This window comes from Pagrus pagrus (assembly GCF_965226575.1).
Source record: "Pagrus pagrus genome assembly, chromosome: 8".
In the NCBI taxonomy this organism is placed as follows: Eukaryota; Metazoa; Chordata; class Actinopteri; order Spariformes; family Sparidae; genus Pagrus; species Pagrus pagrus.
This window is the reverse complement of record NC_140192.1, coordinates 1,490,508-1,512,365: the sequence shown is the minus strand read 5'-3', so window position 1 is coordinate 1,512,365 and position 21,858 is coordinate 1,490,508. Positions and strand designations below refer to the sequence as shown.

At 40.3% G+C, this 21,858-nt stretch overlaps 2 protein-coding genes across 3 annotated transcripts in view; both read right to left on the bottom strand.

Moving 5' to 3' along the window:
• The window catches only part of LOC311261141 (uncharacterized protein), a 28,921-nt gene extending 27,723 nt beyond the window's left edge, over positions 1-1,198 (bottom strand). The window contains exons 1-3 of one of the 2 annotated variants that reach the window (XM_084359541.1): positions 1,050-1,198; positions 368-441; positions 132-185 (exon numbers count right to left, since the gene is read on the bottom strand). In XM_084359541.1, coding sequence (XP_084215667.1) covers positions 132-150 — 19 coding nt within the window. In that variant the 5' untranslated portion in view covers positions 151-185; positions 368-441; positions 1,050-1,198. The remainder of the gene's footprint in view (positions 1-131; positions 186-367; positions 442-1,049) is intronic. The other variant, XM_084359542.1, reaches the window with a different exon arrangement.
• Positions 1,199-6,381: 5,183 nt separating this feature from the next.
• On the bottom strand, positions 6,382-13,402 carry LOC311261142 (uncharacterized protein). Its single transcript, XM_084359543.1, has 4 exons — positions 13,187-13,402; positions 13,024-13,077; positions 9,903-11,108; positions 6,382-9,752 (listed from the first exon to the last, which is right to left on the bottom strand). The coding sequence occupies exons 1-4, from the start codon at positions 13,392-13,394 to the stop codon at positions 7,489-7,491; spliced, it is 3,732 nt and encodes a 1,243-aa protein (XP_084215669.1). The 5' UTR covers positions 13,395-13,402; the 3' UTR covers positions 6,382-7,488.
• Between the last annotated feature and the right edge of the window lie 8,456 nt (positions 13,403-21,858).

Genomic DNA, 21,858 nt, shown 5'->3' with positions numbered 1-21,858 from the left:
GAGGCTGTCCAATCAGATAAACTTTATTCAGGACTCACAGATCTGATTTAAGGTCTGAGGACACAGTTAATATGTTGACAGAGAGAGAAGACAGTGTGTTATCAGGACTAATCAAGTCTGACTGGACTGACCTGATCCTGCTTCCTCCATGATGACACTGCTGGAAACCTCAGAGACTCATTCACCTGGAGGGAAGAACGATCTGAATTTATGTTCTGATACTAAACTCTCTGTTTCACCCAGACAGCCATGATTAACTCATGATAGTCTGCTTGATTTATATGAAGTCAAATCACAGTAAAAGTTATCTGATGACACTTCATCATGAATCTGTGTTAATGTCTTTGTACAAACGGTGAACTCTTACTTGTGTCAGTGTTGCTGCACGGTGTCCTCTGATCTCTGAGGACTGAAGTCAAACACTCTGTGTCACCAACTGTCCTGTAACATGTTGTCATCATCATCATCATCATCATCATCATCATCGTCATCATCATCATCATCATCACACAAGAATACAAACATCAACAAACACTTTATACATTCTATTTATTTAAGTTCAGTTCAGGTTGGGTTTTAGTCGGGCAATCCAGTGAGTGAAAACTCTGTGTGTGTTTGTGTGTGTGTGTCTGACTGTGTGTGTGTGTGTGTGTGTGTGTGTGTGTGTGTTGGGTGTGGACGAGCAGTGTTAAATTCATTTTTAGATAAATAGCTTCATATAACATATTTTAACATGTATTTAAATGTAAACTCAGAGAAACACTTGGTTTCTTTCAGTAGGGCTACTGAAGTGTCCTTAATGTCCGCTAATGTAACTTTAATGAGTTATAACTCTTCTTCCTGCTCCTGTTGAGGCGCTGATCATCTAAAATGGCGGCGTGACATTAATATTATCTCGGCCTACATGAAATAAAACAATAAAAGCTTAAGGAGATTATTCAGTTGAAAGTCGACACAGTCACTGTGATGATAACAAGCTGTATCCTCTTTAACAGACAGGCTGCACTCATTGATTTCTTCTGTTATTCTGGTTTTAGTCGTTTACTCACCTGCTGAATTTCGTGCTGCGCCATCACTGTGAGAGAAAGACGGACTGATGGTGAAAGTGAAAGTAAAGAAAACACGTGACCTCAGAACATGTTCAGGTCTGTCTTAAAGGTATGTGAGCCTCAGTAACAAAACAATGGTTTTAATATACGATCAGTGTCCTTACAAAACAGGCTAGAAGTTTACTCAAGAGCACCAGGCAGCTTCGTTAAACTAAAAAAAGGACAGTATGCTTCCAGGTTACTTTTAATGAAGGGTAGTTATCACACAGATATACTGAACACAGTTACATGTAAGTATACTTGTTTTACAATGAAAAGTACACAGGAAAGTCCAGGTAGGCTTGTCATCAACTTCACCTTTTCATAGAGATATAGGCTCCTTAAAATAAGAAGTATTCTCGCCTTATACTGACGGTTTCTCTCACTACAGTCTGTATTCATACTGTGTTTTATTTTGAAATTAGACGACTTCTCAACTTAAAGAGTAATATGAATGACAGCTGTTTGTAACTGAGACACAGAACAGGTGTAAACTTCACACTAACACCTCCAGTGTGTGAAAACATGCTTCAGTGACTGGACTCACTGATTTAAGTCAGAATAATGTGGAAACATGTTCCTAAACACTGTTTTGGTTTAAAACGTATTTAAAGGCATGAAGAGAAAATGTAAAATCAGTAAATGATGAGGAGAGTTAAAAACAAACAGGTCAGCAGCACAAGATCTAAAACTGACTTCAGATTAATGTTAGAGCGCCACCTGCTGGACAAAACACTGTCAACACACAGGAGCTGCAGAGGATCACAGCGGATCAACTCTGTATCAGCTGAAGTGAGTGCAGCCCTCTGATCGAACTTCTACCTTCTGGCTGTTCTTATTTTAACTCCCCGCGGTCGTCGGGTCGTGGAGGAGGAACTGCGACTGTTTATAAAAATGATTTTAAATGTAAGCAGTACGCTGTCTCATCCTCATTTCCCAGCTTTGAAGCACATTTATTTGAGGTGCGTCGCTCCGAACCGGTGCTGTGTGCCGTCATCTACCGACCGCCCAAATACAATAAAGACTTTGTAAATGACTTCTCTGATCTTCTGGCTGAAATTATGCCTAAGTATGATCATGTTCTCATTGTTGGGGATTTTAACATTCACGTGTGTTGTCCTGATAAACCGCTGGTGAAGGACTTTTTAAGCCTTATTGACTCTTTTAATCTGGAGCAGTGCGTGTCTGGTCCCACACACGAACATGGACACACATTAGACCTCGTCCTCTGTCATGGTCTGCCTGTATCAAACATCGAAATCTGTGACAATGTGTTTTCCGATCATTTGTCTGTGTTGTTCGAAGCTACTTTCTCTAGTGCTGCAGTTAAATCTGGCGCTCCTGCTCGCAGGCGTAGGATTATTAACCCTGTCACCGCTGGTCAGTTCTCTGCTGCCTTCAACCAGCTCTGTGTTCCCTCTGACTTAACATCCGCAAACACGGAGGTGCTCAGTACTTGGTTTCACTCCTCCTGTCAAACCATACTGGACTCTGTGGCGCCATTAAAAACTGTGCAGCCTAAAGCTAAACCTGAGCCCTGGTTCAATGCGAGAACTCGCTTAGCTAGACAGGAGTGCCGCAAAGCTGAACGCAGGTGGAAGAAGGACAAGCTGCAGGTTTCTCACCAAATCCTAAAAGACTGCTGGCGCTGCTACCAGAGCACTGTTAAAGAGGCCAGAAGAGAGCACCTGTCAAACCTTATTGAGGCAAATTGTCACAACCCACGTGTGTTATTTAAAACCATTGAATCTGTTCTTGATCCCCCTCAGCCTGCGTGCACAGAGGAATCCCCTGAAATGTGCAATAGCTTCCTGCATTTTTTCATTGATAAGGTTGCTACTGCAAGGGCTCTCATCACCACTCCTGCATCTGACCCCTCTGATCCTGTTCCCTGCTCAGCTGTGTTTGAGCTGTTTGAGCATGTGTCTCTGATGGCTTTAGAAGATGTGGTTGGCCAGATTAAGCCATCAGGCTCTCCCTGTGACACTGTCCCGCCTCACTTTTTTAAAGAGGTTTTCCCTAGTATCGGGCAGTCGGTTCTGGCTATTATCAACAGCAGTCTGTCTTCTGGTGCTGTTCCCCAAAGTTTTAAACATGCTGTGGTGCAACCCTTGCTTAAGAAACCTGGCCTTGATCGTAATATTTTAGCCAATTATAGACCTGTCTCCAAGCTTCCTTTTATTTCAAAAATCCTGGAAAAAGTTGTTCATGCTCAGTTGAAGTCCTTCCTGGATGAGCATGATGTCCTGGAGGTTTTCCAGTCTGGTTTTAAAACACGGCATAGTACGGAGTCAGCTTTATTAAGAGTTTTCAATGACATCCTCCTGGCGAATGACTCTGGAGACTATGTGATCCTTGTCCTGCTAGACCTAACTGCGGCGTTTGATACTGTGGACCACAATATTTTAGTGTCTCGGTTGCAGCACCTAGTGGGCATTTGTGGTAGTGCCCTAGATTGGTTCAGATCCTATCTTGCAGGAAGAACTGTGTGTGTAAGCCTCGGTGGTTCTGAATCCCGCTCTGCTCCGCTGTCATACGGGGTTCCACAGGGTTCAATTTTAGGGCCCCTGCTTTTCTCAGTATATCTGCTTCCCCTGGGTTCCATCCTGAGAAAGCATGGTATCTCCTTTCATTGTTACGCGGACGACAGTCAGATTTATGTGCCGCTGAAAAAGAAAGACGCCTTCTCCCTGAAACCACTTCTGTTATGTCTCGAAGACATTAAAGCCTGGATGTCACTGAACTTTTTAAATTTTAATGAAAAGAAAACAGAAGTGATGGTGTTTGGCCCAAGTGGCTCTTGTGAACCCCCCCCTGTTGATCTGGGCCCTTTGGCACACTATATGAAGCCAACAGTCTCAAACTTGGGTTTTAAGATGGACAGTGATTTTAAATTAGATCGGCAAATTGGCGCAGTTGTTAAGTCCAGCTTCTTTCACCTTAGGCGGCTGGCAAAGGTGAAGCCCTTTATTGCACAAAAGCACTTTGAATCAGTAATCCACGCCTTCATTACATCTCGGCTGGATTACTGCAATGCACTTTTCTTTGGAGTCAGCCAGTCCTCCCTCTCACGTCTCCAGTTAGTCCAGAACGCTGCTGCTCGCCTCTTAACCGGAGTACGTAAGAGGGAGCACATTACTCCCATTCTGGCTTCCCTCCACTGGCTGCCTGTGCATTTTAGAGTTCATTTTAAGATTCTTTTATTTGTTTTTAAATCTTTAAATGGTCTTGCCCCACCTTACCTCTCTGAGCTGCTCCATCCCTACGCTCCTGCCCGGTGCCTCAGGTCAGCTGACCAGCTGCTCCTGGAGGTACCGAGGTCTAAGCGGAAGCTCAGAGGGGATAGAGCTTTCTCTACCGCCGGTCCCAAACTTTGGAATGACCTCCCACTGCACGTACGACAAGCCCCCTCACTGTCCATTTTTAAAACTCATCTTAAAACCCATTTTTATTCTTTGGCTTTCAACCCAGCATGAGATTCTGCTCTGTTTTAGTGTTTTATCGTTTTAACTTGGTTACTGTTTTCTTGTTTTATGTTTTTATGTTTTACGTTCTATTTCTCATTTATGTACAGCACTTTGTCCCAGCTGTTGCTGTTTAAAGTGCTTTATAAATAAAGTTGAGTTGAGTTGAGTTGAAGTGTGCTGATTGTGATTGGACAGGGGGTGGACACAATAACAGAAACACTCACAGTCTAATGCAGGATGACAGTCTGTCAGAGGTGTTGATTCAGCTCAGTGTCTCTCTGGAGGCTGCAGCTTGTTGTTCTAGCTCCAGTCTTTTGAGGACCTACTGTGATCTTTGCTCAGAGGTTTCCTGTGTTTGGACCTTCATGTGAACTCATGAGGATTTGGCAGCAGGTCACACAGCAGCTGTCTGATCAACTGTTGGTTTCATGAAGACTTAAAGAACAGTTACTGTTCATACACACAGCACCACAAACCACATGCTGTAAAATAATCAATCAACACCTGAACATTGGCACCTTCATGAAAGGAGGATTTGTTGCAGGACTGTTGGATTAGACTGCATCAGTTATACGCAGTGATGGACAGGGTTGGGAGGGTAACTTTAAAAATGAGTAGTTACAAATTACCAGTTAAAAATCCAAATAATCCAAGTAGGCTATCACTGTATTAAAGTAATGTAACTTGATTCATTTCTGTCACTTTTGGATCACCTCAATGCCAAACATACAAAGGTAAGAGAAAATAAATATCAGTAAGATGATCTACACAGGAAAACATCGTGGCATGGCTTAAAATACCTGTTTTGGCCACAAACACAGCTGCAAATGTCCTGAGGTCACCCGGGTCTGTCACCTTGACTCAAACACAGCTGGAGACGGCCCTGCTTTCTGTGAAAAACATCTGATTTTGGTAAAGGAGTCAAAAGTGAACACATTGTTTCCTCCAGGAGAAGATCAGATACTTGTGTAAAACAGACTCTGGTAAAAGTAGAAGTACTGATTCAACTTGTTTACTGCAGTAAAAGTAATACAGGCTCTGACATGTACTCAGAGTATCAGAGTAAAAAGTCTCCCTCTGAAGGACATTTGTGGTCAAAGCTAAATGAAGCTCACGTCATATTAATATAATTCAAAGACTTAAAGTTAAAGGTAGAGTCAGTAGGATTTGTCCCAGCTGTTCCTGAACGCACCACAAAGATAGTTGATAGTTGAGTCTCATTCCCAGGACGTCAAATAGCCACATGTTGGGTTGGTGAAGCGTCCCGAGCAGCAACAAAGAGAGAAAATAAGAAAAGACTTCTCTCTATACACTGTTTACATGCATCCACATGAAAATATATAAAACAAGGAGAAAATATTTGCTTTATGTACTGACAAAATATCTAGGGGGTTTACTTGAGTGTTTAACTCACACATGAGTCATTTTACTGTTAGGATAACATGAGACACATTTAATCTGTGGGAATGACAGTTAGGTCCAAAACGACTAAAAATGGCCAACATCAGCCTCTCAGTCCTGAAGTAATCTATTACTGAGGCTGATTCAGAAGTGCAGCTACAGATTTGATGTTTAAGTGTTTTCTACACAAACAATTCCTCATTTTAACTGCACAATATCAAGTGTTTCAGCTGCTTAAGTTATTATATTTGTACATGTGTAGTAAACTGGACAAGTACTCTTCAGATACTTGGAATACTTTGAGAGTATCTCAGTGTCAGAGTATCTAAAGATGAAGAAAATACATGAATAACTAGAGCGGTGAATAAAGACGTATTTCAGATTGAAGCCACTTCCTCCACATACAGAAGAATTTAAGATTCATCTGAATTGTTTTAAGTTGTTTATTTTTATTTAACATGGAAGAAAACAAAGTAAAATATAAACATTCAGTCTATAATGTCATTTTCATTCATCTGATGAGCAGTTTATATGTTAATATATAATATTTGACATCTAAACATTTCATTTCACTAACAAACATCATGTTCTTTCTCATATTCTTTCTTTACTGAGCTGTTGTCTGTTTTTAATCTTTAAAAATAAATCACAAACAATAAAAGGAAATATAAAAGAAAACAATCATCAAAAAAGGAAATTATTCACAACTCAAGCGTGCAGAAGAAAACAGATAAAACATCATAAAGACTTTCTACAAAGGGAAAATGTGATGACATTGTGCCGACCCGTTTTCACAATCACAGAACAGAACAGAATTTCTTTCCACAGCAGTGCAGTGACATCAGTCCGTCCACTGGGTGGCACATGAGAAACACAAACAAATAGTAGTTCAACTGTAGTTAACTGCTCCTCTCTAGATACTTGTGAACCAGAACTACTTAATGACTGATGTCAGAGATTCATATTGAAAAAGTTTCCTTCCTTCACTTTTCTCCTGTGTTGTGTGAGCTGTAACTCCAGCCCTGTGAGCCAGTTAATACATGTATGTGAATGTAAAGACACGTTTCTGGGACACATCCAGTCACATCTGCACCATATTGACTTCTACTGTGTTGTTGTTAGATGATGAAATCATTCACTTCAGTTATGAATCTCTTCAACTGAAACAACAGTTAGACTTGTATTTGTATCATTTGCAGTTTTACTGTATGTAAAGAACTTTGTCACTGTTTTTAAAGATGCTCTATAAATATAAAGTTATTCTTCTTATGAATAATCAGTTAAAACCTCGTCTGAGATCAGCTGTGTATCTGTTTCTTCTCCAAAGTCTGAGACAGTTAACTGCTGATTAAGCTACTTCACTACTGTTGCTATGGTTACCTCCAGTTTAATCTTGTACACTTAAATATGTTGACACCTGACAGCCAATGAGAAGTGTTTCCTGTGTCCATGGTCTACATTACAGTACAACCCACTGCTCCTCCTGAGCTTTTGTTTGACAACACCAGTGAAAGACTTCGTCCTTCAGAGTTTCACTTCTTAAAAGGAAACAATGACCAAAACCGACTCCACCATGTCTTCTCTTCACTCACAAGTTCCTGTATCAAGTCATTCATTTGTTTTTCATGTTTTTCCTCCAGTTCTTTCTTTTCCTCTTCATTTTCCTTCCCGTTTATTTCTTCTTGGTGGTTTTTCAGTAAGTCACTGATTTTTTCCAGATTTTTTTCATTTCTGATCACATTTTTCACCAAGTCAGAAACTTGACTGAGATGTTTTTTCTTCATCTCTTCCACTTTTTTTTTCATTTCTCCTTCTTTTTTCTTCATCTCTTCTCCTTTTTTCTTCATCTCTTCTCCTTTTTTCTTCATCTCTTCTACTTTTTTCCTCGTTTCTTCGTCATTGTGGGCTTTAAGAGCCTTTAAGAGGTCGTATTGCTCATCTTTGTCTTTCATTTGTTCCTCATGTTCTTTCTTCTGATCTGCAAACTTCTTGTTGTGTTTCTCTTTGAACTCATTGAGCTCTTCAGCTTTCTCTCTGGCTTCTTCTTCATACGTCTTCTTCAGATTCTCCATTTTCTGCTTAAACTTCTCCTCCATGTCTTTCTTCTCTTTCTCCTCTCGTTCTCTTCTGATTCGATCCTCTTCTTTTCTTTTCTTTTCATCATTTTCTCTTTCTTGTTTGTATTCTTCTTGCAGTTTTCTGAGTCTGGTTTCTTCCTCCTGTCGTCTCTGTTCATCTTCTTGAAGTCGTTTTTCCCGCAATTCCTTTTGTTTTTTCTCCTCCTTCTCTCGTTCTCTCCTCATCTCTTCTCTGTTCTCCTTCAGCTTTCTCTCAATATTTTCCTTTGATTCTGACTCTGATCTTATTTTTTGCTCCAAAGCTTCAACTTTTTGTTTCCACTCCTGTTTCTGACTTTCTTCCTCTTGTTTTCTCTTCCTGTCTTCTTCTTCTCTCCTCTCCTGTTCTTTCGTTCTCTCCTCACGTTCTCTGTTGATGTTTTCTTCCTTTTCTTTAAGTTGTTTTTCTCTCAGTTTTCTCTCCTTTTCTATTTCTGCTCTCATTTCTTCCTCAGTGTCTTTCTTCTCTTTCTCCTCTTGTTCTCTTCTGATTCGATCCTCTTCTTTTCTTTTCTTTTCATCATTTTCTTTTTCTTGTTTGTATTCTTCTTGCAGTTTTCTGAATCTGGTTTGTTCCTCCTGTCGTCTCTGTTCATCTTCTTGATGTCGTTTTTTCCACCATTCCTTTTGTTTGTTCTCCTCCTCCTCTCGTTCTCTCCTCATCTCTTCTCTGCTCTCCTTCAGCTTTTTCTCAATATTTTCCTTTGATTCTGACTCTGATCTTATTTTTTGCTCCAAAGCTTCAACTTTTAGTTTCCACTCCTGTTTCTGACTTTCTTCCTCTTGTTTTCTCTTCCTGTCTTCTTCTTCTCTCCTCTCCTGTTCTTTCTTTCTCTCCTCACGTTCTCTGTTGATGTTTTCTTCCTTTTCTTTAAGTTGTTTTTCTCTCAGTTTTCTCTCCTTTTCTATTTCTGCTCTCTGTTCATCCATTCTTCTTTTCATCTCTTCCATCTCTTCCTGATGCTTTCTTTGAAGCTCCTCCCTCTCTCTCCTCATCTCTTCTTCCTTCTCCTTCAGGATCCTCTCCACTTCTTTCTGTATCGCTGCCTCGGCCTCTTGCAGCATCTCATTAGTGTAGCAGCTGCCTCCATTTGTCTTCACCATGGTGTCGATCTTGGCGATCAGCTCACTGACCTGCATGCGGTTGTCTTTACTGTAGTTATTAAACACGTGGTATCTTCCTCCACAGTCAGCGATCAGTTTCTTAAAGGAATCATCACATTCTTCTTCAATGTATTCTTTAATGGACCTTCCCTCACGCTCCAGTTCATCTCCTCTTGTTAACAGAATGATAATGAACCTCTCAGCATTCTTCCCGAAGCCTTCCTGGATAAGTTTGAATGTCTCCTTCTCCTCTGGTGTGAGTCTGCCAATTCCCAGGACCAGCAGGAAGACATGTGGTCCTGGAGCCAGAAGACTGATGCATTTCACCATCTCCTCATTAACCTGCTCATGAGACAGAGTTGTGTCAAACAGACCAGGAGTGTCGACCACAACGACTGGACGACCGTTTACTACAGTCTGTTCCTTCTGACAAAGTTTGGTGACTGATGTTTGACTTGATTTGGCTTTAAACTCCTTTCCTCCTAGAATGGTGTTTCCTGAAGAGCTCTTCCCACTGCCAGTCTTCCCTATCAGCACAATCCTGAGACACTCTGGGCTCTGTTCTTCATCAGCACCTGTGAAATATAAAGACATGGAGCTACTTAAATATTACAGGTTGGGACAGTTTAGACTGTTTAATGCCCAGTGGATGTTTTGGGATAGGAGAATATAATTAAGATAAATATGATTTATTAGTATTTATATTAAAACATTAGAGAACTTACAGCTGATGATGCTTTTTGTCCTCAGGTCCTTCAGCTCAGCCTGCAGTGTGGAGATGTTTTCCTCTTGTTGTCTGATCTTTTCTATTTGAGCAAATGCAAATGTTTCTGTTGTGAAGCTGCACGGTTTGTCTTTGTTGGGTCTTAGTCTCATTTTATCCACCGTGTCCAACAGCTCTGGGATCTGCTGCTTGTTGCTGATGTTGAGAACAACAGATCTTCCTCCACAGCTCTGAAGGAGCTCCTGGATGTCTCTGTCCTTTCTTACAAAGTCAACAACAGCTGGAGCTGTAGGATCTGAGTCCACAGTGAACAGAATCATGGTGAAGTCATTGACTCGAGAGCTGAATGTGTTCTGGATGGTCTTTAACTCTCCCTTGTCTTCATCAGTGAGAGGACCCACAGGTAGGACCAGGATGAAGGCATGGACGCCCTCAGGATCACAGAGGGAGATACAGCTGAGTGATTCCTCCATCACTTCCTCCTGAGGTTTTCCACACAAGGCAGGCAGCTCCACCAGGGAAACCCGACGTCCACACACCTCTCCCTGACTCTGAACACACTCTGATGAGTTGGAGACTGAAGGACCTAAAATGGCCTCAGCTGCTGAAGTCTTCCCTGCTCCTCTCCTCCCACACAGAACCAGGTTTAAAGCTGCTCTGGTGTCTTCAGACTTTGGTCTGATGGTCTCTTCACTGAAGGTGAGGAAGGCTCCTCTGTTTTCATGGACAATGTTCTCAATCTTCTGCATTAATGACCCGTGGTTGTCTTCAGACATGTTGTAGTGTCTTCCTCCACAGTCTTCAAGGAGCTGGTGCCGAGTGAAACTTGTTTTCTTCTCCTCATGTGTAGTGATGACCATCGAGTGTTTAAAAGCATCTTGACCAAACAAACTCAGGATGAACTTCAGAGTTTCTCTGTTCTTCTCTGTGAAATCAGAAGGTTTCACTAACAGCAGGAGAACATTTGGTCCAGGAGGACATTGACTGATGCAGCTCTTCATCACTTCTCTGACAGCTTCCACAGACAGACTGAACATGTCTGTAGTTTTAACTACAGTTAGAGGATTTCCTCTCCACTGTCTCTGGGCGGCCACAGCTTGTTTGGGATGTTTTTGTGAATGAAAATCTTGACTCTTCAGGATGAAGTTACTAAGTTTTGTCATTTTGTCTTCACTCTTCCCGACCAGTACAATCCTGAGTGCAGACACTGAAAAATAGAAGGGAAAAAGTCACAGTTAGGGTTGATGGTAAAAGGAGACAGTTTGATGGCCAGGAGCAGTCATTCGCAACATATTTTGGCCCAGTCTCCCCTCATCCATCATCCAGTGCCTTGCTGCCCCACATCAAAAACAAACTGTCTCATCTGTCTGTCAATCTTCTCGCTGATGGTCTAGTTTGTTTCTTTTAGTCATGTAGAGACATGAGTGTTAAATTCAGACTGTTTTATATCCATTTAAAAGCTCATTGGAGTACTTTTACTGTAGATTATTGTTATCTGTTTTTTTGTTTTTTAAAAAAGCTTGTCACTGAGCGCCACATAACATATTTGATTCAACTGGGCAGGTGGAACGTCATTACCATGAGTTTGCCAGCAAGCAAAAATGTCATGTGATGTTAAAAATTTGACATTCAAACTTGGACAACTACAAAGGACAGCACCCAACCAAGAAGCATTCTCAGTCATTTTTCCAACTCTAAAAAAAGCACAGCCCACCAAGGATAAACTCTACTGGAATAAAAAGCATAAGGATATGTATGCTATTCTATATTATAGGCCTATTTATCTTAACTTTTTAAAATAATGAGCTAAATTGCATTGAACGTTAGAGTGAGCCTGCACTCTGTCTTTCCCTGTAAGATTATTTGGGTTGCAGAGAAGTTAGTAGGGTCTTTAAGCAGTGATGGTACAGGGACAGCTATAGTGTACGCCAAACCTTCCAACGGGCTGCTGTGGTAGAGGAAAACGAATATCGCTAAGCAACATTTAAAACAGTTACTTCTACAACTACCGTTTGAACACCTTTTGAAGTACTCCTGAGTACAGCAAACCAGGCGTTCTGCCATTGTAGACTGGTGGGCTAAAATGTCAGAAAGTATGGCAATGGAATCCAAATGCGTAGTGTGGAGGTTTGTTTTTTTTCTCAAACGCCGTAGCCATCCATTCAATCATTGCTACTTATAGTCCCTAGTTTCAGCTGTAGTGCACTGTACATGGACAGGATGCATATTTATTTTGGAGAAGCAGAATGGAAGCAGAGGAAGAAGATGAACTTCAATTTTCCTCGAAGAACTTTCCTCCAGTCCTAAGAGCTTTCACTGTCAGGCAGTGTCATGATATTTGAACAGTTGCAGTGGTGGACTGACCATCTGGCACACCGGGACAAATCCTGGTGAACTGCCACATTGTTGAGCTGTCAACGCTTTCGCTTACACCGGCCGTCTTACCTTTTCACAGGCCCTACCTGTTTATCGATCATTATCGTCATATTACCAGGTTAAAAGTTCGACATGAATTAACCTCTAGTGTAGCTTTCAAGCTAGCAGCTATATATACCACTTTCCCTGTACTTCACAATTACGGTTGGTTTTGAGTTACAACCTATTTTTGATCTATTTATATTTTGCCTTTGGCTGTAGGAATGATTGACGTTTGATTAATTATAGGCTATAGTGTGTTCGGTTAAAATTAGCTTGAGCTTACAAAACGACCCCACTGACAGACAAGTTGGTATTATCTTACTGTTTAATGCACATTGATGCGTTCTACAAGTTTCCTTTTCAGTGCCTGATGAAATGTGTCTGTGCCTAAGCCTAACCTTTCTGTTTGCCACTGCTTTTCACTGAAGCAATTTTATGGGTTTGAACTGCACTGTAACTTTTATTTTCTATTCTTGTCTCTTTTAAACCTATTCTATTTTAGCCTACTTTCCTATTTCGTGACTTGTTTTAATGTATTTTAAATGCATTTTTTAATTTCTTTTAATGTAATTGTTATGCCCCTGTAAAGCACTTTGAGTTGCCTTGTGTCTGAATTGTGCTATACAAATAAACTTGCCTTTCCTATTAATTACAGTAAATCAACTTCTTCTAACAGCATGATAACTATTTGTCAGTGTACTCACAGTTGATGAGTGAGGTTTTTGCAGAATGCACTGTGCTTGGCAGATATCTCCGCCCTATAAAAAAAAAGGAAACACCATCAACTGAAAATCCTGGACTTAATACTCAAATCTGATCATGGATGAGATGTTTTCATCACATTATAAAAGTAGTTCTGTCACTTACCAGCATCTCTAACAGGATCCAAGTTGACGAGGACTCCTTCACCTTGTTTCAGGCTTTGATGACCAGCAGGTAAATCAGATGTTGCGTCTTTGAAAACCTCACAGCGCACATGATCTCCATTATTCTCCTTCACTATTGTGTCTATGAGTGTCAACAGGTGTTGATGGTCACGGTGCCACAACGAGTTGGATCTACACTTTCTCATCATGTCTCCTAACGGTGGCTTTGATATGTATCGTTCCATCAGACCTGGACTCTCCTCTCTGGGTGTTGATATCAGAACCAGTGAATGATCAAAAGATCGATCACTGAAGAGGTTCAGGACTCTGCAGAGCTTCAGTTTGTGTTCCTCAGTGAAGTCTTCAGGCTGTAGAACCAGCAGGAACACATGAGGTCCAGGATCAGAGAGTCTCTCACAGGTTTCTACATGTTCTGTCAGCTTGATTTCAGACATGTTGGGATGCAGCAGATCTGGGGTGTTGATCAGAACTATTTCTTTCTCCTTTAACATTGCACTGACTCTCTGACAGCGGTCTGGTTCTTCCTCAGTGTTGAACACAGTTGTTCCCAGTATGAAGTTCCCCACTGAACTCCTCTGAGACCAGCTGTTCGCCAGCAGAACCACCCTCAGCTCAGACACTGGAAAGACAAGTAGTTTAATTATTTAATCAACTTTATCAAGTAAAATAAAATAATTAAAGAACTGCTGCACTAATAACAATTTACAGCAAACACACAAAACTCTTAGAATGATAAACTATTAACAGTGAATTTAAATCTTATTAAACAAGAATAATTCTGACTCAGTTCAGTTTGACTCACTGTTAGGAGGCAGAAATTCAAAGCTGTTGATGCGTTCACGAGGTCGAAGTTCGTCTGTAACTATAAGATACAGAAACATAAACATTCCTTCAGTCATTCTCTCTTTTTCATGTAATCTCTGATGGACATGATTTGGACACAATGGCATCATTCAAATGTGCAGTTATTGTGGGGTTTTGTATCAATAACTGTGATTTACCACTTCTATACTCTATATACTAAGAATATTTTCAACTTGATCTTAAAGCTTTCTATCTTAGTCTGTTTTGATTGTCAACATTTTAAAAACTTAGAATAATTGATAAGGATTCTAAGCTAATGTAAGTCTACTGGGAGGGAATCCTGAGGCAGACTCTTCAAGCTAACTTGTAACTTCAGAAAGTTCCTGTCCAAAGCATTTGATGGTTTAACTACTTATAGTATTTTATTAATAATACACAATATATTGTGGAAGAATTCTCATTCAGTTTGACTCACAGTTAGGACGCTCAAAATCAGGGCTGTTGCTGCGCCTCTTTGTATCTATATCATCATCTATAACAATACAGAAAAACACACACAATGCTACATACATATATATTTTTTAAAAAGTAACAGCAACTGCAAGAAACAGAGGTTGACTTGACTTTGCCATAATGATAGCGGCACACGCAGTTGCGGTGGCCAGTAGCTCCCTAAAACTTTGCTACATTTTTGTTATAAATTGCTTTTATTTATTTCTTTTTTTCCTTTTTTTACTGAATGACACACTGTGAGAAATACACTCGTCATCAGAAAAAGAAGTTTGGGGTTTGTACTAAGAACAGCAGACTGTGAGACGATCCCTGCAAACGACACTATCTGACCACAAGTGATGAGTCGGTCCAGGAGGAAACAGAAAGCCGTGATCAGAGTTAACAGAGTTAGAAATAATCTCATTATGGATTTCTCCTAAATTGATGTGCTGGTCCTTCATGTGTATAGTTTAGAGCCACCTGGTGGGTTAATAGTGCAACTGCACAGGCAGGGCTCCTCCTCGTTGGTGCCTTGCCAAAGGAGAATACTCCTGAGCTGGAGGTGGGTTCACGTGAGCTACACTGCAAATACTATTCCTATATTTAATGTCTCGAAGTTGTTCTTGTAATTATTATGACATGCATATCAACTCTAAACACAACTAGAATCTAATCTGACAGTTAAAGACACTTGCATGCAGAATTGTATTGTGTTTCACCTGCTACTATCATTTTAGTTTAGTTTAGTGTTTCATATTTTTTCTATTGTAAATGTAAAAGAAAATAGCTCTTATTCATGGTTGCTCTATAAAAAGGCGTCCATAAGATTACCACTATACGATCACGACATGTTTGGTTAATGCTAGAACATTGGTTGAAAGACTATAATGACATTGTTAAATGTTTATCATACATCACAGTACCTGGCCAAAAATAAAAGTCACCACCTGGATTTAACTCAGCAAATAGGTAAGAACCTTCCATTGGAAACTTACAGCAGTGATTAATATGTTTCAGATGGCAACAAGTGAGTTAACAATAATTGAGGCAGTGAGTTCTCATTTCTTAAACAACTATGTCTGAAGACATATCCTGTGGTCGTGGAAAAGATGTTACTCTGTTTCAGAAGGGTCAAATTATCGGCCTGCATCAAGCAAAGAGAACAAGTAAGGAGATGCTGAAACTACTAAAACTGGGTTAAGAACTGTCCAACGTATTATTAAAACCCTGAAGGATGGTGGTGGACCATCGTCTTCATAAGCAACCTTATGCATTTGGTGGCCACAGATGACAACAACACTGTGGTGATGAGCACAACAACTGCTGCTGCTCTCCCGTTTGTCATAAGCTTTGCCTGTAGGAACTACAAACAAGGCGCAAACAAAAGAATCGCCAAATGCAACGTTTGCGGAATGAATATAAAGGATGCTGGATCGACCACGTCAACTTTATCAGGCACCTGAAAACAAACCTGGATAGGTCAGTCACTTGGTAATGTGAAAATTACCTCAGGAGGTCAAACATGTTAAGCTCAGCATCAACAGCATGCAAGGGGTCAGTTCACTTTCAGTTGAGAATTTTTCTTCTCAAATTTAAACACTGAAAGATTTTAAGCATTAAAAGGTTGTGCTATCCAGCCACTAAATTAGTGATAATTGATGCTCCATCACAAGAAAGTAAACTGCAGTTTCTTTTTACATTTGAATCTGGTTTAATTGTAAGTGACTTGAACCAGTGCTGCTACACACTTTTAGTATAGTGTGCTACTTACATGTAAACCTAGAACTGATGGCAAGCAAAAAATCTTAGAGAAAAGCATGGTTTTGATGGGCTTCATTCCAAAACACAAACATTTCTATCAGGAATAAAAGTCAGCTGAATGTTACTGTTAAACAACACAGACAACTGTCCACAACACTGTTCTGTTCAGTAAGAAAAGGACTTAAAAAAGCCCATAACTAATGATATAAACCAATGATAAATTATATGAGTTTGAGTTTTATATTCATGCAAGGTAACATTTTTGTCACACAAAGAAAGGTGCCAATTTTCATAAATGTTAGATTTCTCTTTGAACAAAACTGTTCATGTTTTAATATCACCACTTTGTGGACTTGCAGTGCAATTCAAATAATTTGGCAGCAAAAGTGTTTTGCATTTAGCTACTGTAGCTGTGTATTTATGTTGTAATGCAAAATGTAGTTATTAATTTTAAAGGAAAGCTTTCATTGTGTGTTTTTTGTTTTTTTTCATATTGCATTGCAGTGGCCTGTTTAAAGTGATCATATACCAAACAAATAATCAGAGCGGATAATACTCTATGCTAATAGATAAAGGAGTGACGATAAAACAGTACATGCTTTGAATTATTTAGATATAATTGCAGTTTTCTCAGCAGACCGGATGGCATGCAGTGCTGATAATAATTCATTAGGATTATAGATAACAACATTTCTTTAAATCAAACTTCATCAACAGATACTCCCTCTGCAGGTACTAATCGACTCAGGTGCTGACGACAATTTCATTGACTCAGACACAGTTACTCACACCAGCATTCCCACACTCACTCTCTCGTCTTCTGAAGATGTCTTCGCTCTAGACGGCAGACTTCTAACTCAAGTGACACAACGTACTATCCCGTTGACCCTTCTCCTGTCTGGTCATCATCGTGAGACTATTCAATTGTTTGTAATCCCCTCTCCTCACTCTCCACTGGTCCTAGGTCTCCCTTGGTTAAAACTGCACAATCCCCATATCTACAGGTCAAGTTCCATAACTGTGAATTGGAGTGTGCATGGCCACTCTCATTGCCTTCACTCCGCTGCCCCCTCCTGTAATCTCTTGACTCTTGCCATTCCGGAACCCAGTGGCCATTCCTCAGTCCCATCTGACTATCATGACCTGAGTGATGTGTTTAGTAAAGACCATGCTCTATCACTACCTCCTCACCGACCTTACGACTGCACTATTGACCTGCTTCATGGTGCCACGCTTCTCTCGAGTCAGCTCCACAACCTCACCTGTCCAGAACAAGACGCCATGAAGACCTACATAAACGACTCCCCCGCTTCCGGACTCATTTGCCCATCCTCCTCGCCAGTAGGGGTGGGGTTCTTGTTCATGGAGAAGATGGACTGATCTCTCCGTCCTTGTATTGATTACAGAGGACTAAATGAAATAACTATAAAAAACAAATACCCACTACTCTTCACAGACTCCACTTTTGGACCACTCCATTAGCCCGGCACCTCCTTCTCATGCTGGTCACCAGCCTGTTCACACACAGAGCAGGGTTTCCCAGAGACCACCTCCACAATTTGGGAGTGGAGAGGATGGAATGGCCTGCCAGTTGGGGGACCAGCTTGGGCGTGCTGTTTGTGCCAGAGTTGACCAACACAACCACGTTGACTGACTTGCGACAAATGCTGGTTGAAGAATGGGATGCTGTCCCACAGCAGTGTGTGACCAGGCTGGTGTATGGTTCTTCCACATGAGGTTCCTGTTTGTTAAATTAATAAATTGTTAAATTGCTAATATGTCTTGTTTCTTCAGACTTCACTCATCCAATCCACCAAACAACACTGTAGCGCCACATTATGTAATAACGTCAGCAAAATTGGCAGCAAAATTGGCAGCAAAACCCTTTGGTACTTCCGTATATAAGTCTACTACAGTAAACAATTTCAAATGTATTGAGCAAGTTACATTTTTCTTTGCTAGAATTTTGAGAAAAAGTTGTCAGCTCTTGTCTGTAGACTTCTTTTCACTCATATATATTGTGAGGGTTTGTTTTACATATTCAATAACTACAGATAAAGGGCAAAATTTGTTACATTTTCTGTTCCATATTTATTTTCATGTTTTGTCTGCTTTCTATCACATATAATATTTGCATAACATAATCCAGATTGCATGTTTGTATGTCTTCCAACATTTCAGTGCACTGATAATGTTGGTGCCAGTAACACTCATTTAGTGCAGTTTTTGTCTCTATGAGCTTTCAAACACATTCTCTATGAATTCAGTTATATCTGATTTAGATTTGACCAATGAAACATCCTACTAGTTTTTAAAATTAATTCATATTTACGATTCATGCTGGTATGCTTAAAGTCAATGTCGTTCTGATGGTATAATGTTTTTTTCTAATTAAGATACCCATTTTGGTAGTTTATTACATAATGCACCAAATTTTTAAATTTTCTTGATAAAAAAAGTGCAACACCCGCATTTTGTAATAACTGATGCAATATGTATGAACTTATTACAAAATGCGGCAAAGTTTATTACAAATTGCGTTCAAGAATTTTATTACAAAATGTGGCATTATTACATAATGAAGTGAAAATTTATTACATTATTACATAATGTACACCAAAGTTATCTGGGTGAGTAAATGACCATATATTTTGCTAGAAATAAGGTCCAGGTTGTAAAAAACGGTAGTTATCCTTTAAAGGTGCAGGCACAGAAACAGCCTGCTCTCAGCAGAGCTCAGCAGAGCCTCTTTCAGATGGGATCATCCCTATGTTCCCCGGGTCCTATGTTCCCTGGGTCCTATGTTCCCCGCTTTGTATGTGACCGGGGAACATAGGACCCTTTTTCTAAAGGGTTAGGGTTAGGGTTAGGGGTTAGTAGGGAAAGTCCTATGTTCCCCGGTGTTGCCGGTTGATGAACAAACCGGGGAACATAGGACCTTTTTTGGGAAAAACTGGGAACATAGGACCCGGGGAACATAGGTACGCTCCCCTTTCAGACAGCTGAAATTCAGGACCACGGATGGGTTTGGGGCAATACATTTCGAATACAGTGCTGTTGGACCTCTGACAGCTGTGTGAAATTGATGAAAAACAGTATAATATGGAACCTTTAACCCTGGTCTCATCTCCACTCCGGTGCCAGATTGTTCCGTCATCATCTCAGTATTTTTCTAGTGTTGAGATTTTCTCCCGTGTTTTTGCTCAGTGTCTGTCTGAGTTTCGTCCCACGTTTGTATTTTGTTTGCCTCGTGTGCAGAACCTCCAGCGCCTCTCTGTTCTGTTTCCTGCTCCACTGGCTCACCTGAGTTCCCTCCACGCTGTCACCAGACAACCCTGCCTGCCGGCCTGCCCTACTCATCCGCTATTCCCTCAAAGAACTCTGTTCCTCAATAAATTCCTTTACACCCTGATTTCCAGCCTCCGATTTCTGCATTTGGGTCTAGAGGAAAAACCCCACCATAACAAAACTGCAAATAAGGAATAAAATATGATGCTTCAGAAAAAAATGACACTTCTTGTGGAAGAAGAGAGATCTACATAACCTTTTAAGTTTTGACTGATTGACTTCGATTTAAAAAGATGAAATTAACTTACAGCGTTATCAGTGCAGCTGAGATCAAACCAGTGAAGGATAGTAAATAATTGATCACTATGACTGTGGTTTATTGATTTGAATGGTGGTTGTCCAATCACAGACCTGATTTAAGGTCTGAGGACAAAGTGAATATGTTGACAGAGAGAGAAGACAGTGTGTTATCAGGACTAATCAAGTCTGACTGGACTGACCTGATCCTGCTTCCTCCATGATGACACTCTGCTGGAAACCTCAGAGACTCATTCACCTGGAGGGAAGAACGATCAGAAGTTATGTTCTGATACTAATCTCTCTGTTTCACCCAGACAGCCATGATTAACTCATGATAGCTTGATTTATATAAAGTGAAATCACAGTTATCTGATGACACTTCATCATGAATCGGTGTTAAGTTAATGTCTTTGTACAAACAATGAAATCTCAGATGGCAGCCTCTGCCATCAGTGTATGAATGTGTGAATGTGACAAACGTAAAGCGCTTTAAGCAGTCAGTAGATTGGAAAAGCACTATAGAAGTGCAAGTCCATTTACCATATTTGTGACAAAAAGAAAAAAAGTTGGAGCAGGTGGACGGTCCAAATCAGTGACAGTAAGACGGTCGATCCAGTGTGAGAGCTGAGCTGATCCCTGGCACTGGAATCAGAGGGCGTCTGGGTCACTCATCACACTTGGATGTGAATATTAGTGTATTGCGAATCCTACTGTCTCTGGTCTGTTATTAAAGGATTAATTGTGAACTCCAAGGAAATACTCAGTACTAATCATTTAGTAATGAGTCAGTAACTCCTCAGTATTAAATATCATTTTATATGAAAGTACACAAAAATAAAGAGTAACTAATGATAATAATAAAGTAATAAGTTACTAATGTGTCTATATTGGGTAACTACTCAGTATGATGGTTCACTTTACTTGAGGGTAAAGAGAACGATTAACTCATGATGCTTTAATTAGGAATTAATGAGTCGTCACCAGTTCATTTAACTCAGCGGTTGGTTGATCGTTAATGAAGAACAATTCATTAACAAAGTGGTCAGTATGTCAATTCACAGATATGAACTAATCATTACCTAATGATTTATTAATATATTCTCTCCCAGTCTCTTTTTTAGTACTTTATCATTATCTATTATATGGTCCTGAAATCATAGTTATTCAGGAATTATTCATTAATGATTCATTAATTATCAAGCTGCTCCTGATTTATTCCTTACTCGCTCCTCAGTAACTAGTGTTAAGTGTTACTGGGCAGAATGTGTGAGATTGAGGGTGAAAACCGGCGTCATACACCAGGAGCATGGGAGCAACCCTGTGGTGACCGGCCACACTGGACACATAACTCGCTCTTCTCATGCTTGTGTCACGTGAGGCTGCTGCATCGCTTTAAGAAGACATTTGGAGTCTCGCCTATTTTTACTGCGACGCATGCACTGTTTTCCAGCTTAAATAGACCTGAAAACAACCAGCTGTCATATCCACATAATACCAGTGTTTCACAACAGTTTTAATGTCTGTATCTGTAGAATTTGTCACAGACATGAAGAGAATACACACAACAGGTGAAGGGCAGTTTTTTTCCTGTGCACTCTCTTTTTCTTTCTCTCCCTCCCACGTTCCAGCTCTTTTAAGGGGGATAAAGAAAAGTCCCATCATCATAATTATCAAAGGCACGCTCCATATAACTAGATAGGGCAGGAGCCACGCTGCAGCAGCAACATACACTACACAAGCAGCCAGTGTGTCCAGCCTATATCACATCAGTAAACTTGAAGAATGAGTGTGCATAAGGTTTATACAGCCTACGGATGTTTCATTTTTTGTGTGTTGGTTAGAGCTTATAGTATGTCACTTATCTGTCTTTTAGCTCTTATGGTGTTATCTGAAGAAACAGGTTTAAAGGAAAGGAAAGTGAATTTGTTTGGCTTGAGTTTGGCTGAACATAAATAAAGGCTCCTGAAAACATCTGATGCTTCACCATTGTCTGGCTGGGGTTTGTTA